The 18,425-nt window shown below is 37.8% G+C and overlaps 1 protein-coding gene across 1 annotated transcript; it reads right to left on the reverse strand.

Annotated features, from left to right (window-relative positions):
* Positions 1 to 1,493: 1,493 nt before the first annotated feature.
* LOC109238772 (ADP-ribosylation factor GTPase-activating protein AGD3) lies at positions 1,494 to 11,980 on the reverse strand. The gene is made up of 19 exons (XM_019405249.1): positions 11,221 to 11,980; positions 10,522 to 10,598; positions 9,691 to 9,791; positions 8,513 to 8,583; positions 7,538 to 7,600; positions 7,150 to 7,194; positions 6,673 to 6,738; positions 6,485 to 6,532; positions 6,267 to 6,362; positions 6,153 to 6,194; positions 5,312 to 5,527; positions 5,044 to 5,175; positions 4,725 to 4,949; positions 4,518 to 4,604; positions 4,100 to 4,435; positions 3,227 to 3,372; positions 3,054 to 3,147; positions 2,340 to 2,788; positions 1,494 to 2,141 (listed from the first exon to the last, which is right to left on the reverse strand). Exons 1-19 carry the CDS (start codon positions 11,263 to 11,265, stop codon positions 2,027 to 2,029), a joined length of 2,454 nt encoding a protein of 817 aa, XP_019260794.1. The 5' UTR covers positions 11,266 to 11,980; the 3' UTR covers positions 1,494 to 2,026.
* Between the last annotated feature and the right edge of the window lie 6,445 nt (positions 11,981 to 18,425).

Here is an 18,425-nt window from a genome sequence, read left to right on the forward strand (position 1 = left end):
GGTGACACAAAATTATGCCATCGAAATGTAAGGAGACTACCTGTATACGATAAAATCTGTTTATATTAAATGATCGCATGAGGAGGTGACACGTGGAGCTGAAGACAGAAGATAGTTGAATCCGAAGGCAACGACCCCGTCCGTTACCATAGAGAATGATACTCATAAAGATGAGATAAATGTCTGCCACCCCATAGCATTTAGTGAGGAATATTCTACAGCATTAATTACACGGCCCGTTACAAGGAATATGGCATTCACTGTCTGACGTTACACATTCTTCAATGGCCCTCATAATTCACATTAAATAGGGGCTTGATCCTAAGACCTTATTTCCTAGGTGCAGCTATAAATAGTGAGCTCTATTATAATTATAAAGAATACGAATTTTTTGGAAAACATACGCTATACTCTATTCAAGCTTAATATAGTTTTATCTTGTTCGTTGTTGTTGTCCCCGGAAGCCCTGCTCCCGGAATTACTATTTCTGCTACTTTATCTCCATCTCAAGGCTAAGTATTATATTTTTATTTAATTCATCTATTATTTTAGGATCAAAATAGTTCACTTGTCTAAAAACCACGTATAAATTCAACTGCACCGTTTTATGGGTAAACAACTATGACACGTGGCTAGCTAGATGGATGACACATGGCTAGTGTTCCTCAACTGGATCTACAGCTTTCTTTAGTCCTAATAGCTGAAAGATTCAGAACAACACGGCTTGCCTCGAGCCATGAAAACCAAAGTCTACATACCGAGAAGCCGTAAGGATCCGGGTAGATATTCACCTGGAGGTACTTGACCCTGAGATACACGAGATCCGTTCATGATCATGCCCATTAGTTGCACCGTTTCTAATCTTAACCGATGAGATCCGCGTTGAATGCATATAATGCCACTAACGGCTAGGCAGGAAATTAGGAAAACGGTTATATAAGAGTTAAGAGTACAAATATCCCCCTTTCCCCATTTGTATGCGCTCTAATTGGAATGTTGTATTGCTTATATTATACCTAAATCGTTACACGCTTTCAGCCACGTTAAGCTACTAGGATTACTCAAAGATTCATCAATAAAAAGCTTTCTTTTCGCTTTATTATTTTCACATCGTTCTTAATCTCATGTTTCTTACTTCCTACTATCAACTTTATCTGCTCATCTCCTACTTCCAAAGATCAAGAAATTGGACTAAATCAATTGCTTAAAGCCCAAATATACAAATTTAACTGATTTAACTTATTAGTCAAATTTTAGGTTAAGAACACGGCAGGCAAATACATTTCCCTCTGGTTAAATTACCACTTCGGTTTCCACGTTAAGCTACTAGGATTACTCAAAGATTCATCAATAAAAAGCTTTCTTTTCGCTTTATTATTTTCACATCGTTCTTAATCTCATGTTTCTTACTTCCTACTATCAACTTTATCTGCTCATCTCCTACTTCCAAAGATCAAGAAATTGGACTAAATCAATTGCTTAAAGCCCAAATATACAAATTTAACTGATTTAACTTATTAGTCAAATTTTAGGTTAAGAACACGGCAGGCAAATACATTTCCCTCTGGTTAAATTACCACTTCGGTTTAGATATACACAGGCTACCCAACAAAAGATAACCGACAAATGTACACCAAACACCAGCACGCAAGGCCGGATGCCTTGCCCCTGCCACAAAAACAGAACTCTAAAAACAAAAACCAATAAAACTGATAAGTGAGAAAGCAACTTTACAACAAAAATACTGCAAAACCCTTTAATGCATCTGACCTCCAAAATCAAGCTTGATAGACAACCCCTAGCATTATACTTCATATTATGATTCCAGAAGTGTAGACCCCAGCCATCTTGCCAACCACAACATTCAACATCGAGAGCCCTCTATGCAGAAGCAGTGGTGTCCAACAGAGATCCATCAGCACAAAATTCACTTACATAATTACAAAGAACTGAACCCTGATTTTGTTTCAACAAAGGCGACACCTTCAATCTCTATCCTCATTTGGTATATACTCTCTTGAATAAATTAAGCAGTTGTGTCTGACAAGAGACTAAGGACCTCACTGTCATTAAAATTTGAGTCCAAAGCAAGATCATAAGGGGTTTTACTTTCCCCATTCAAAGCATGTGGATCAGCACCCCTGCAGTTAATCACACAAGAGGGCAAATGTTAACAGACACAGATTTGAATTGCTTACTGATATGGTTTACAAAAGGATAAATTTGTAGGGAACATGCAACTGCCCCCATCAGAAGATTATTAAGAAATATGACCACCCCCAATGAAACACTAATGGGGAAACATATACGTATTACCACAGTATACTACTTCTGATTACCTTGCAAGAAGCAACTTAGCAAATGCAGCTTTGCCTCTTACAACACACCAATGAAGTGGTGTCTGACCACTTGAATCTGAAGCATTTATGTTTGCGCCATACTGCATAAGAAGCTCTAGCATCCCTAGGTCAGCTGTTTCACAAGCAAGGTGTAGAATGGAGCACCCATCAAAGTCCCTAATTATATGCCTTTCACTTGGACTTGCAAATTCCATTTTTAAGCAAGTAGAGCTTGGATCAGTGTATGGTTGTTCTTGTAACAGCATTACTTTGGCCAGGGTTAAGGAAGAATTAGATGCGACTTGCTTGTAAATAGCATTAACATCTGCTTCAGAGCTTACAATAAGGCGATACACAGCTTTCTTATCATTAGCTCGAACAGCCTCCCACATCATTTGTGCTACAGAGTGACTATCCTTGGTCTGCCGGACAAATGTTTTATCTGCATACTGTGATAATGGAGAAAATATTAAATTAATAACCAGGAAAGTACTGTGAAATGATAAAAGTCAAAACAAAGTCAATTTTATAGGAGAAAACGAATATGTTACGCTAACAAAAAAAAGGCTAACACAGCCAATTGCAGGCCTGAATAACCAGTCCACAATAAGCTCAATTCTTCCATCATGTGATGGAACTTGAGTACTTCGCACTTAAATCTGACCGATAAAGAAGTACTCAATGTCAAAACAATTCTGAAGGATGATAGTAGACCTTAGCATGTATAAATTTCTCCTTGGTTGCAATGGGATCAGCATGACTTGGCTTGCTAATGTAGAGCTGTTGCAGTTTATCAGATCTGTACGAGCTTCAGTTTGAAACAGCCAATTTATATCAGAAAGCTGAAGATAAACTTCAAAGTAGAAATGATTGAGGGGGTAACTTACCTAGCGGCACACACGTTAACTTGGAAAGCACCTCTTGCTTGCAGTGACTCCTCCCAGACTGAATTTGCGAAGGTATTCCCCAACGACTGAAATAAAGCTATAACAGAAGGCTCCCATACTTTGACATCAAGTGTCAGTGACCTCACCTGCAAAGAAACGACCACAGCTGAGGAGAAGATGCAGAAACCAACTACATGCACCAATATAAATGTTATAACTGGTAGTTAACTATAGAAAGGCCTATCAACTACAAACACAAAATTTTCAGAGGGGCTTACACAAAGTAGACGCTCAAAAGACATGTCTTTTCTAAACAACTCCAACTCTGTCAGAAAGAAGAAAACTAACATGCAGATCTTTCAAAAGCTAGTCTAAAGTTTCATAATCTACCAGTACACCAGTATCACATGTATCATTAAAGCTACCATCGAGAGGAACACTAGAAATTTCATTTTGCTGATCATTCAACTACCTAAAGAATTTCCAATACAGCCACATATATGATAGCCATAAACCAAGCAGAAAATTCTGATTTCATAATTATTTGCCTCTTGCAAAGTACATGGTTGTCAACCTCTAAAACAATCAAAGTAACTGATTTTCAGCAAATAAAAATAAGAGAATAAGAAACAATATTTTAGTTGATCTTGTACCATTCTACTGTTTAAAGTTCAAAAAGTCTCAACAGATCTTTAGTATGTTAAATAAAAGGTAAATCCATGCAATTGCTAGAAGCCACTTTTGTGTATTCCAACTTTAACTTTTCTTACTAGAAATAAATGAATATGCACAGAAAAGAAATGAAGTTTAGATCCCAACAAGAGGCAGTATAGCCCATGACTAAATACAATGTATTAGAAATCTAAAATTTACCTTTGATACATGCACACCAAGATTACGATGAACACCTGAACATTCAATACAGACAAGAACACCAAGATTTAAAGATGCCCAATCTGGTTCAGCCGCACCACAATCAGCGCACTTATCATTGCCGCATACTCTACGTAATGTGTCAATTGGTTGTTCAGTTCTTGGTGCAGATCGTAGCTGTTGTGAATTTCTGAAATGGCGCTCATGATGTGCAGAGGTAAGCCTGTCAAATGAATGGTCTTCAACTGCAGGCGGGTCAAAATCTGAACTTTCAAATGAACTGCTCTCACTGGCAGATCGATGATGACCACTTCCCATAGGGCTGGCAGTCAAACACTGAAAAATAAAGCTGGGACATTGTTATTGATTATGCACCGAATTAAGGCAATAAAAATGTATAGCAGCTTCTAATAGTTACCCTGTCAGGAGCCTGAGAACTCAATAAAGAAGCAATAACTCCTGTTATTTTCTCAATCCAATCCATTTGGTCCAATGCACTCTCTGCCTGCAATAACGGGGAAACCAATAAATTCTGATCTCGCAAGTCTAGCACACAATCCACCCTGCAAGAATATTACAATGGTTGGCATGACATATCCAAAATGAAAATGCGATAGCTATTCACCTGCAAGGTGTAGCTCTTTGTAGGTGAGATAATCCTGAAGCAAAACCGCAGATCTGATTGTTCAGCATCAATCTTTATAGTTGATGTCAAAAGGTTTACAGTGTGATGAGCAACAGACTTTTCATCATGTACACCACCATGATAATGAGATGAAAGCCAGCGACTTAGAAGTCCAGATCCAAGCTCGGAACTATTTCTCTGGCCAGAATGTTGACTACCTGACCCCTGCAGAATAGAAGTGAACTCAATAGGCCACAAATTAGGGTTAGCTGGATGGTATTACTTTTACATCCCAGCCTATATTGCAGGTAGTACTCACATATGGTTTGGTGTTCTGTTTGCGATAGTAGTACAACATTCCACGGCTATCAAGAACAAAAAACCTTCTTTTCCAGTCTCCCCTCAAGTTTGATGAGCGCTTTGAGAGATAACCTTGTCTGATGGTTTGAACCTGAAAGATCTCTGTAGTTTTAGCTGATGATAGGTGTGAAGGGCAGATAGAAGCACTTTAAAAACATGAAAGCAAATATATAAAGGATACAATAAGATTGACCCAAGGGTTCTCGATGATATAATAGTTTCAACACCTTTCCCCTCGAAGCAGATTGCATAACAGCTTCTATCTGCTTATGTGAACTTCTGCCAATGGCTTGTATACCATCTCCATTAGGAGATCCATTAGATCCATTCGAAAACCACCTGCTCTCTCGATCTACTTGTCTTTTGTATTCTTGCATCTTTTCGTTGAGAGCTGCCTTCTCATAGTTGGAGCGCTCTCGAGACTGCTGAGCATAAGTCAGGACCTGCAAAAAGATTAAAAATGACCCTTCAATATCTACCACCTATGAGACAGCAACAAATGCCAATTACTATTTATGCATTTAACATATCATGTCACATTGGCAGCAACTCAAGTATCATGTCACATTTGAAGTTTATGGGTTCAAGAATCTAATCTGTTTAAGTTACTGGGTTTTAAATTAATAAATTGTATATATTCGATGAATTTCTTAAGACAAATACATAGTTTGGACAAAAGCTAATGGGTTCGGCCGAACCCGCAGGCCGTGCTCTAGCTCCGCCCCCGAGTCCCAGTCATTGTAGGTCCCACGACAAGACAATGAGTCAATACACAACAGCATATAAGAAATAGAGTCATTATAAGAGTGTTTGCCATGTATGTCAAGATCCATGAGACATAAGGAGACATGAAAAGAGCCAGTTGGAACCATTCTAAGTATGAAAAGTAAGCAGAAACTGAGGACAGTTGGCAGAAGATGCAAGGTATCTCATTCTCCATTACCTAAATGCAAATTTGATCATTAACCTTTTGTGCAGGAAAAAACCAAAAACTGATTGTACCTATCTGCTATTTTAATTGTAGTGACCTCAATCAAATTGCCACCAATGAAAAGCAACAAGACAAACCTGATTGATATATGGCTCCATCTGATGCAAAAGCTCATATCCCTAAAAGATAGAAATAGAATGTGAGAAGTTGGAAACAAATAGGCTAGAATAGTCCCCAGCAGTATGACATGCCTGTTTGAAATAACGAAGATGAGCATCCATTGTACCACTAACTGCCTCCAAGAATTCAAACCGTTTCTTTGCTTCAACATTAGAAAGGGCGGTTACCTGGATTGTTATGATTCAAAAAGGGGGAAAAAAGTCAGCATGCCATTGCTATTGTGGTAACACTTTCTGAAACATAAAATCTAAGAGATTCCTTGAGATGCTCTAACTCCAGCTTCACTCACCAAACTGAATCGAGCTTGCTCGAAAGTTGATCTCGCACTATGAAGTTCCTGGATGAGTTAAAACCATGTTACGTGTTTTTGCCTTCCTTTATTTCCAAAGTAGTCAATAATATGTGGAAATGTAAAACAAGTGTGACTTCACAATGTTATAGGCAGTATGCATGGCTGGCTGCTATTTCTGACTATACCTCCTCTAGTACACTCGCAATGTCACTTTTTGTGCCTTTCCTTAGTGACAAAAACTTCTCACGAGCCTGCAGCATGGAGCATATATCGATGAGAATTAGATAATGTTTACTAATGGATATAATAGAAAATCCCAAAATTAGATCAAAAACAGAGGAAGTATTTCTAGTTCTTTTAATTCAGAACTCCAATCAACTAGCATGTTTTGTGCAAACTTAAAGAGTTCCTTCAACCCCGGTGAAGTGCTAAACATATCACCAAGAGACATTTTCAAATGGGAGGAAACAATCAAGGTAAACCAGAATATCATGATAATAGGTACGTGCTAGAAATGTATTACAACATTTTTGGACAAAGAAATTTTTAATAGGTGTTTAATAGAGGAAAGGTTTCTGTATACTGAATACTATCTACAGATAAATACATCAGCATAAGCATCAGATGGTGAAATTTTTCACAAGCATTAGGAATAAGAATACCTGATCATAAAGAAGACTAGCCTTGTCAAAGCGCTTCCGAGCTTCCTGCAGAAAGAGAACTCCTTGTAGCAAATACTTACAAAATCATTTTATTATATTTGCACATTTAAGCCCACAAAATCAGGTTTTTCACATGTGGATTTTTTTAATAAACCGAGAAACCCCAAGGCCCAATGGCGCATGCGGATAATGGGTCCGCCCTTCTAACCTTATCCACTTAACTACAACGCTTTTGTCCCGGGATTCAAAACCGTGATGTGTGCCTGACCCACGCATCACAGGTTGCGCTTAACAGTAGACCAGAGTCATGGGGGCATATGTATATGTTTAGAAACTTGAAGTAGCGATCAGAAATGCCTTTTAGAAAAGAAGGGAAGTCAAAGAATACCTTGACATCTTGCAGATCTATATTCACAAACTGCAGCAACCGATCATTCAGCATATGCTCAACCTGAGAATATAGTATGAATGTCGGAGAAGTAGGTGGTTAGCTAAATCCCACTATCAACTAACCAGATCATTTGCAGTTTTATTTTTTATCTTTTTCTTTTTGGGGCGGCAAACTTGCATGCACCTCGATTATTTCACTGGGTACCTGCTACCTCCCACCAGCACAGGTAAGATAGCTCTATCTTCCAAGGCTTTGACAGATGAGAAGAAATCACTTGCAGTTATATTTTTTTTTCTTCTCATAGGAAGGAGAGCCTAAGGAGGAAAAATCTAGAAATTTAATTATAGAATGAGTAAAGTCAAGAAGAATGCCAGGTAAAAGAATAAAATATCAAAGAGATCAGAAAATTCTGCTGCTACTGATAGAAACAAAAACAGTAAATCATTCAACTAGCACAAGAAGGGATAACATGCTGATGAAAGAAGGCCATATTCAAGTTCACATAAGAGGAAAGGGAACAAAAGAGGAACAAAAAGAGAACACTATTTCTCTTTTATTAGGAAAAAGAACCATATTTCGTAGGTCACAAATGATGAAAAATTGGCGTTTTGTGTTCTTAAAGGTTATGATCGACAAGATTTTAACACAGATATTGCAGAAATGAGTGTCAGAGACAAGATAGGGCTTAGAATGGAGCTAATGAGTGTCAGGGACAAGATAGAGCTTAGAATGTGGCTCATTCAAAATGACCTTTCTTAGAAGCCAGTATACTCCATATCAAGGTGAAACTGGTCAAGACAATAACCCCGGGAAGCACACCCAGATAAAAGGGTAATATTGAATAGATTTTGAAATCATCTCTTGAAAGGCAATCGGTGCTGCTTTCTGCCTTGAATAAGGAGTTGAGCAATATAGCATCCGAAACAATATTGCAACAATAACAAAACACTGAGAAACCACTGGAAACTTTACCTGTGACCGAAGAACTTCCTTATAAGTCCCGATTTCCCTCAGCGCAATAGTAAATTTAGTCATTACAGGGCCTACAATTAGAACTGAGTAAGTCATTGAACACTTAATATGGCATTATTCAACTAAAGATCACATGTTGAAATTGGTTTTGTCATATGAAACTTGTGAAGTAAAAGTGGGAAACTATGAATTCAAAAATGTCAAAGCACTAAGTTAGAATATCGAAAGGTGTTTCAGCATTTAGTAGAGCCAATCTCTTTATGCTGGTCAGACACAAAAGTTTTTGAAAGGACGCCATTTAGCTGATGCCAAAAATGAAGGGAGAATAGTTCTGGAGATTTTCAGTCGGACATTAACTTATACCCTCTGGATACTTTATGAGACAAATAATGTTGCAATGTAGAAGATCCTCAACTGAGTCTCACTAAATTCTGATCACTAAACACTACAGTAAATTCAGTTTAGTAAAACAAGCAAAACAGGTCCAGGAAATTTTCTGAATCCCCAAGACATTCTTGTCAAACTTGGCATGTAACTAATTGGAGATGTGATCCACCTCCAGAATACATAAACAAGTACCACGTCAACGTTCATGTCTCATTCTCAGCACACTCAAATGTCAATACCAAATAGACAGATACCAAAGAAACAAAAAATACAACAACAAACCCAGCGTAATCCCACAAGTGGGGTCTGGGAAGGGTAGTGTGTACGCAGACCTTACCCCTCCTTTAAGAAGGCAGAGAGGCATACAAACGAAAAATAAGATAAAAATAAAGTCTAGAGAATAGAGACTACAAACAATGTAGAGGATCACAATTTTTTCTTATAAGTCTTGAAATGGTGGACCATTGAGACAGTTATAGAGGTTGCCGGACTGCTTTTCTAAGGAGAAGGGTTAGGCTTGAAAATATATATTTCCCTCACCAATAATTTCTCAGGTATCCATTTCTCTGTGAGACATCTCTTTAACTATGAACCCACAAAAAGTGCATCTTATGTTTTGCCAATTGTTATTAGCACTTGAGAAAAAAAAAAGCTTATAACAGTTCTAATTGCCATTGGACAGATAAAATAGTGCGCAAGAAGCTATTGTGGAGTGCTAATCCCATTACTCTAAGATAAATACTTTAAACTGCCGAACATCATATGAATATATGCACCAACTTTTTACATACCTCCAAATGCAACACTAATGGGATCATTGTGCCCCCCACCAAAGGTTTCCAGGGCGCTTGCGAAAGCAATATCTCCATCATATCCCTCTCCAAGTCCTTCCCTGAAATTAGAAAAGAAAAACTGATACTTGGAAACCACTACAAATTCACCAAGGATAAAACAAGAGGTTGGACACCTATTAATCACCAAAACAACCAAAAAGACTTATAGAAAGCAAACCATTGAACTGATACAAATACTCGAGCCCTATAACACAAATTAACAAGCTTTCAGCGGGACCTTGCCAATTGACAGGCAGCTGAACAATCCTCCACTAATCTAATAAACAGTTGTGGTCTCTGTGCAACATTAAGTAGAGTCTTTCTAGCTGGAACATCCAAACAAAATAATCGTTTTCAACTACTAGAATTTCGGGAAGGACACTTCAACAAGATTCTAAGAAAAATATTAAGTTATTTGTTGCATACGCCAGGTAGCTACCTCTTTTAAGAAATCAGAAGACACTCTTTTTCTTTTCCTTTTTTTTAAACTGTATTTTGTTATGGTAAACCAACTGAATTTAGAAGTTCAAAGTTGAATAAGAACTTCATTATGAGAAAGAACCTACAAAAATCAAAACAGAAAAAATAAAAATCAAGCAGTCATTTGACCAAAAAGTGGTACCGCCACATTGAAACTATTGATATCCACACTACATTGAAGGGAATGTGCTCTGGGATGAAATCGCATGCATTAGATTACTCACTCATAGTCTACATGCTCGATAAGAAACCAAATGAAAAAGAGCAAAGCATAGTTTATTAAGCCAACAATGGTCAAAGAACACTCACGTGTATTTTCGACATCCTTTATAGAACTTCAAGCTTCTTTCTCTTAAGGATTCAGCACTTTCTTCGAAGCATTGCAGCTGTTTCACCCAAACATCATTCCACAATACAAAGCTAAAATCTGTGAGGATCGACTTAAAGCACAAAATTTTCTCTCTGAGTAGAACAGTGAGGTTCGACTTAGCAAATTTTTTGAAATAAATGTAGACCAAGACGTAACAACAACTTCATTGGAGCACATAATGCATACTTTCATCTAAACTCACCATCTTCAATGATATATTCATCATAGGAGTTAGTAACCAGAACTCAATTTTCACTTTGAAATATGACTTGCATTTCCATTTTGTATTTGACTCATCAAAGCTCCAGCTAAGAAATTGCCAACTCAATTTGAGATTACTATATCAAGAGAAAACTAATTGTCCTTCTCGCCACTTATCTCATCAAAAACGTAGGAGTAGCATTTAAGATTTAAAAGAAAAAAGAAGATAACTTTATCAACAAAAAAAAATGAAAAACTGCATTTTCCATGTACACGAAACTGTAATTTTTGGTGGTTAAAGAAACAAATTCTTCATAATAGTGGATCCTTATAAGTAGTCAAGCCAAAATTAAAGCGAAAGAGTAAGAAGCAGGATAATTCTCTTAGTTTTTATCGCCTAAAGTTACAATATCAGCTAAAGAAAAGGAAGAACAAACCTGTTTACGGAACATGGGAGAATCATCCAGTTTACCAAAATGCATGTTTGCAACACTACTGATATGTCTTTTCCACTCCAATTCTCAACTAACATAACCAAAAGGTAAAATTAAAAAAAAAAAAAAATTGTTCGATCTTGGCCGATTTAAACTTCTAATGCCATAACACCCTCACAAAGATCTACCATTTCGGCTGTCGATCTCAATTCATCTGTCTTCGGTAAACCAGAGCAGTAACTACTGCTACAACTTGCTTCAGCTAATAAATATTCAAAGCATAAAAGATTCTACCTCCCAATTGCTTATTCCTATAATTGGGAAATTGAAGTAGTTTAAATTAAAATCAGCCAAAAAGGAATATGACCTAAAAAAAAAGGTTAAAGTGAGGGGTGTTGGTACAAAACCCTATAGGAGAAGCAGTAAAGGGATGGGGTAGAAACCCTAGAAGAAATAGAGAGAAAGGGAAAAAAAAAATCTAGGGAACTGAATGAAATGTATTGTTGTCAGCAGAAGCAAAGAAAACTCCTGTAGAAATTATTTCGAGAAGTTGTTGCATTCTTCTAATTACAGGGGTGATTCTCTCATTTTAATCTTTCAACTATTTAGGTAGTACTAGTACAATATTAGTGAACTTTCTACTTTAGTTTGAAAGTAAAATGGCAACTGAAAATGAATGTAGAAGAAAGAAACCAATAGACCAATCTTTTTTATTTATTTTATTTTTTTAATGTATGTGAGCGTAAAGAGGAGAGAGACACGGTTACTTTTACTGCGAGGGGGGACAGACAGACATTGTTAAAAGACCTTCAGATCTCTTCCCTTTCCCTTTCCTATTAAGAAAAGAAAAATCTTTCTTTTGTTGTTATTTTATTGCTGTCCGAAATAATTTTAAGAAACTAAAACTATATTTGGCTATAACTTAAAGAACACGATTAACCAAACCTCTTGCCTCTGAAACATAGAGATTAGACTAATAAATAAACAACCGCGCAATTCTCTCGTTCAACTTCATATTGAGTTGTTGTGTTGCACATTTATTATTATGTTAATCATATAATCTGAATTAACAGCAGATCAAATCATTGTCAAAATAATTTTCCTTTGTCAATAAGCTGCACATAAACTGTATACTCAAATTGATAGTAGCAATTTTAGTTTTTCAGATAAATCCCAGGTTTATGCGTTTTTACGTACTTGCTAAGTGATAGAAACAAGGTTGAAAGAATAATCTTCTGTCGAGATGGTGTTGACCGGCTTATGCGATTGAGGTGATGTGGGATCCCCGTGGGTATGTGTATGGGGAGTTTATATAGCGATTTGATGGCTATGGAGCGACTCCTGGCACGTTCAAGGATGAACGTCTGTTTAAGAGGGGAAGAATGTAACGAACCGACTAGTCGTTTTGTGTATTTGAGCTCCGTTTCCCCTTTTGAAGCTCCCCATATGTGTATTTGTGGTTATGTGACTTTCGGGGATGGTTCATTTTGTTTCAGGGAGGTTTTGGATTGTTTCGGAATAATTGGTTCTTAGTTTGGTTGGAAATGTTGATTGAGGTTTGACTTTTGTGAAAACAAACCCGGAATAGTATTTTGATGGTTCCAATAGGTTCGTATGGCAGTTTTGGACTTAGGCTTATATGCAGAATTGGATTAGGAGATTCCTAGGGTGAGTTGGCTCTTTCGCCAAAGGTTGGCAATTTGGAAGTTTAGAAATTTCCTAAGTTTGACCATAGGTTGACTTTGTGGTTATCCGGTTTGAATTTTGGTTTCGGGACTTGCAATAGGTCTGTTTTGTCATATAGGACTGGTGTGCAAAGTTTGGTGTCATTCTGAGTTAGTCTGATAGGAACTAGACGTTTGGTTGTAATTTTAGCGGTTCTTGAGTTTTATTATTTATTCTATGTGTTGTTGTATCCAATTCATTGTTCCGGATGTTATCTTGATGTTTTGAGATAAAGAGTGAGTTCGTATGATATTTTTAGACTTGTGTGGATGTTTGGCGCTGAGCCCCGGGGGCTCATGTGAGTTTCAGATGCATTTTGGAGTGATTTGAGTGAGTTTCAGATTTGTTGCTTCTAGGATGATGCTGCAGGTCTCGAAAATAGAGATCATGTTCGCATTGTGGATCTTGCATTTGAGAGGTGGTCAATGCATTTGTGAGGTTGGCTAGTGCTGCGCTTTTGCATAGTTTTAGGATCATATTTGCGATGGGGCTATTGGGCAGGGATGACCGCAACTGCGATCAAGAGGTGCTTTTGCGAAGGGGCTTGTCTTCGCATTTGCGAAAATTGTGTGACTTTTGCGACATTCCCTGAATGCTCAGGCGTCGCATTTGCGATGCCTTTATTGCATTTGCGAGGAGTCGCATTTGCGAACCCCCAGTCTCAAATGCGACATTTGTAGCTAGTTTAAAGGATAGGATTTCGGGACTTGGTCTCATTTTATCACATTTTAAGCTCTAGGCTCGGTGAGAAGCAATTTTAGGAGGGGACTTTCATACAAAACTATTGGATTTAGTCCTACCGGAGGTGAATTTTAAAGAAAAAGCAATTTTTGAACATTGATTGAGGGCCTTTGAGGTAAATATCTTGCCTAACTTTGTGGGTAGGGGAGGGGGGATTACCCTTTAGGATTTAGCTTAATTGCTTATTTGTGATATGTGTGAACAGTATGTACACGAGGTGACGAGTATGTAGACGATCGTATGTGTGATTTATGACTAGATTTGACCCGAGGTTGCTCTTATCGCTTTGTTTTTATTGAGGGGTCTCTGCTCTACGTGTATTAACTTTGGATGATTACTTGAGTTTATGATCCATGTTTGAGATCACGTTTTAGTATTGTATTTTTTAAATTGGCCAAGGTGGGCGTTTATGAGATTGTTGCTTTTTGGGTTAGCTGAATTCATGTTTATATGTTGAACAATGATCCACATTCCCTTATTGCTTTGTCCTTGTGCACTGCATTGGCAGATTGTGAGATTATGTCTTGATGACAATTGTGGCATGTTGTGTAGTTATGATTATGACACATGTAGACTTGTCGGGAGGATTGTTTGGGTGTTGGCACAAGGTTTTGGTCGTGCTATTGTTATTATTGATGTTGCACATGTGACGAGAAAAGGCGGGCTATACCGGGTTTCCACATGTGGCAAGACAAGGTGGGATAATTTGTTAATATGCGCGTGACGAGACAAGGAAGACATTTATTTTATTGTTGCGCACGCGGTGAGACAAGGGTGGCAATTTGGGGGATGATATGTGGTAGCCTGGGGGCATTTTCGTGATGATGTTTATGTGGTGGTGAAGAAGGGGTATTCTTGTTTGTGTTTATGATTTCCTTATGTGTGTCATGCATTTCTACGTGAGCTTGTGTGATTTCTAATGTGCCAGTCTATGCCTTTGTAATTACTTGATGATTTGGTTGCCAAGATGGATTTACCTATGTGGAGTTGTTATCTTATGTTTGGTTGAGTTGTTACGTTGCTAGCGTAATTGAATAAAGTAAAAAAGAAAAGGTGTGATCATGCCTTACTATGTTTTATTCTTGAAAAGTCCTCTTGAACGTGTTAATTGGCAATTGATAAAACATTGGATTATGACGTGAGGCGAGGTCTTTGCTGTAGGGGTATGACTTATGTTGTGGCAAGTGGTCTTTGTCGTACGAGGGTGATTGACAATGTGGGCACGAGGTGCCATATGTGTGCGATTCTATTTGATGACTTATTGTTGAAATTGAGCCTTATTTGTACTAAATTGCCATCACTTGTTCTGATGAAATTACAGTTATGCCTTTTGTTATTCAACCTATTGCCGTTCTTTGATATTTTGCACAGGTTATTGACTAGTGAGTGTCTTGACTTGAACCTCGTCACTACTCCATCGAGGTTAGTCTTAATACTTACTGGGTACCGACTGTTGTGTACTCATGCTATGCTTCTGTACATTCTTTGTGCAGATCGAGGAACCACATATCGCGCTGGTCACTAAAGAGTGGTGTCGAGCTGTTGGAGACTTCAAGTTATGCCTGTTGTTCCGTTCGTATGCCTCAAAGTCCCCATTCTATTTCTTTTTCCACTTTTTATGTCCTCCAAACAGAGATGTATTTTTGAGACTTCGTGTACACTCTATATAGAGCTTATGACACAATATTACCGAGTTTTGCGAAGTTGCTTATTGTATTCTTGTTTGGCAGTTTTATTATATTTCATAGTTGTTATTAAATTCTAAAGTTGTTATATTGTGATTGACATTGCAATGTGATAGGCTTGCCTAATTTTAGGAACTAGGTGCCATCATGGCCCCTCGGTGAGATTTTGGGTCGTGAAATGTTATGCGTTGAATTGATGTATGACTATTTGAGTTTTCTTACCCACTAAAGACTATGAAATGGCTTTTGATGCTTATTCGGACAAGATGATTATTTGGTGGTGTATTGCATGTTGGGTCTGTAGTCATACATGCATTTTAAGAATACATCCTATAAAGGGGCCATCCCTCGTATACATGCAAACACCTTGTGCATGGTTACTTTTCAGTCCCTATGCATTATACATGTTTATCTCCCATTCATATACATACATTCCTGCATATGGTTATCGGATATGGAATGAGGTAGTGGCGCGAGGTCTTTGGCATGCGGATATTGTCGCATTGTTATTGATGTGGCGTGAGGTCTTTGCCATGCGAATATTGCGGTATTGTTATTGATGTAGCACGAGGTCTTTGCCGTGTGGATATTGTAATATTATTATTAATGCGGCACGAGGTTCTTGCCATGCGAATATTGTGATATTGTTATTGATGTAGCACGAGGTCTTTGTCATACAGTGCATGAGGTCTTATACCGTACAACGTGTGGATATGAATCCATCCCCCTAGCGTTGCCCTCTCATATTTCTCTTTTGATGGCGTACACGAGGTTGTGAGAAATCGATGGGTTTCTGGTTGATTGTGATGTTGAATCCTATGTGAGGAGTTAGCTTTACACATGCATATCATCCACATATGCTAGTTGATGCATTTTACATATCTATGAGACTTCTTAATGAATTGTTGGACAAAGAGGGTCGAATTGATGTAAAAGAGAGAGTTATCATTATGCATTGATATGTTGGACCTATGTAAGGCTTCAGAAACACAATATTGAAAAATTATACGAAATTGGGTCATTGTTATGTACATGCACTCTGTCATGTATGAGCATTTGAGCACACACTACTTGGTGCATGTCTCTTTGTGTGCAGAGTTGGTGTAAGTTGTATTTGCTCGATCTGTTCAATTGGCAATCTTGCTCGTTATCTTTATCCCAGTTATGCACCTTTATTATTGGTTTTCGTTATTCTGTTACTGCTCCTTTGGATACTTCTATGTATTATACATGTTATTGAGTTGTACAAGTTATACAAAGCGAGTATCATGTTTGACTTAAAAGCCTCGCCACTACTTTACCGAGGTTAGTTAAGATACTTACTGAGTATATGGGATCAATTGTACTCATACTAAATTTTGTACCTTGCATGCAGATCTTTGAGCTGAGCTGCTGTAGATGACGAAGGCTAGCATTGGAGATGTACCTGCGTTCCAGATAAACGCTACCACTTGTTCTTGGTAGTTTAGGATTTGTACTTTTATTTATTTATATTCAAATAGATATTGTATTTATTATTTGTACCAGCTTTGTAAATCTAAATCTTAGTGGCTCATTACTTGTACTACCAGTCCTTGGGATAGCTGCATTGAATTCTTTTGCGGTCTTCAATATTATTGTTGATGATTTCTCATTATAGTTGTAACTTATACTATTTGTCTTACCTAGCGGGTTGAGTCAGGTGGCATCAAGACTTGATGGGATTTTGGGTCGTGACATATATAATGCAAGAATTATACAATCCAAAAATAGAACCAAGTCGGATGGAGAGTGATAGGTTATACATGTATCCCTGTTATGTTTTGATGATCTAACAAACTTACTGTTAAGAACCAGATAAGGGACCTGTTACACATCCTCAAGAACTTAAGATCAACAATTTCCAGTTGGGGATACAATTCAACTCTTCAGAGTCAAAGGAATAGCAAAAGGAACAGCTGAGGGAACAAGTGCTTACCAGCTCCCGAGGTGACTGTACAAGTCAACTCACCCAGCTGTAAAGTTGTGCCTGCATGCTACAATGCAGAAATAGTGCAGCAGTTAACTTTATGGGGAATGCGGAACAACAGAAGGAACAGCTAAGAGAACAGGTCCTACCAGTTCCCGAGGTGACTGTACAAGTCAACTGCCCCAGCTGTAAAGTTGGTGCCTGCACACGCTAAAGTGCAGAATTAGTGCAGCAGTTAACTTTATGGGGAATGCCCTTCACCTAACATGCTTGCATCATCCAAGTGATGTCACAAATGAGATATTAACATCAAGTAACAAATCACTTGGACATCCAAGGACTTATCTAGCATTCTCTCCAGTGTGTGTCCACCTTGCAAGTGATTCTCAAGGGCATCAAGAACAAAGAACAACATAGCAATGGACCAGTTCCCCATATTGATTTATTATATGTCCTTAGTTGTGTTGTATCTTTATTGAAGTTCTTGCTTGTAATTCCTACTTAGCTTACTTAGAAGCATTGTGTAGGAAACTCTTTGTTCATAAACCTTGTGTTTGTGTCTTGGCTAGAGTTAGTCGAGTTGTGAAGTCTTTGTAATAGAGTTATTATAAAATGGCTTGTAATAGTGTTGTTACAAGTTAGTGAGTGATTAAGTCTTTGTAATAGAGTTATTACAAAGTGGCTTGTAATAGCGTAGTTACAAGTTAGTGAGGGATTAAGAGGTTAATTCCTAGGTTACAATAGGTTGTAATCTAAAGATTGCTCAGTAGTGAAGTTGAAATCCTACAAGGGTAGGTCGTGGTTTTTAATCCCGTTGAGCTGGGAATTTTCCACATAAAATTCTTCTGTGTCATTTACTTACTGCAGTGTGCGTATGTTCTGTTGAACCTGATAGAGAACCTGGTTCTCTATAGAGTTTGGTGGATCCTTAAATTGTATTAGTTGGCATCAGAGCGGGTTCTTTTTAAAAGGTTAACACCTAGAAAGGATGTACATGGATGCTCCACCAAACTTCGAGGAAAGTTGATCAACCGACAGACCACCAAGATTTCAGAAAATGGTTCATTGAAATGGAGGCATTCCCAAGAAGGGCAGCTTAAGCAGAAACA

The sequence above is a fragment of the Nicotiana attenuata genome, unplaced genomic scaffold, assembly GCF_001879085.1.
Source record: "Nicotiana attenuata strain UT unplaced genomic scaffold, NIATTr2, whole genome shotgun sequence".
In the NCBI taxonomy this organism is placed as follows: Eukaryota; Viridiplantae; Streptophyta; class Magnoliopsida; order Solanales; family Solanaceae; genus Nicotiana; species Nicotiana attenuata.

Coding starts and splice junctions, on each gene's coding strand:
- LOC109238772 (XM_019405249.1), bottom strand. CDS start 11,265: ATGCATTTTGGTAAACTGGATGATTCTCCCATGTTCCGTAAACAG. Junction 6,533..6,672: donor TTGCGAGTGTACTAGAGGAG/GTATAGTCAGAA, acceptor TAACTCATCCAG/GAACTTCATAGTGCGAGATC. Junction 5,528..6,152: donor TGGAGCCATATATCAATCAG/GTTTGTCTTGTT, acceptor ATCTTTTTGCAG/GTCCTGACTTATGCTCAGCA.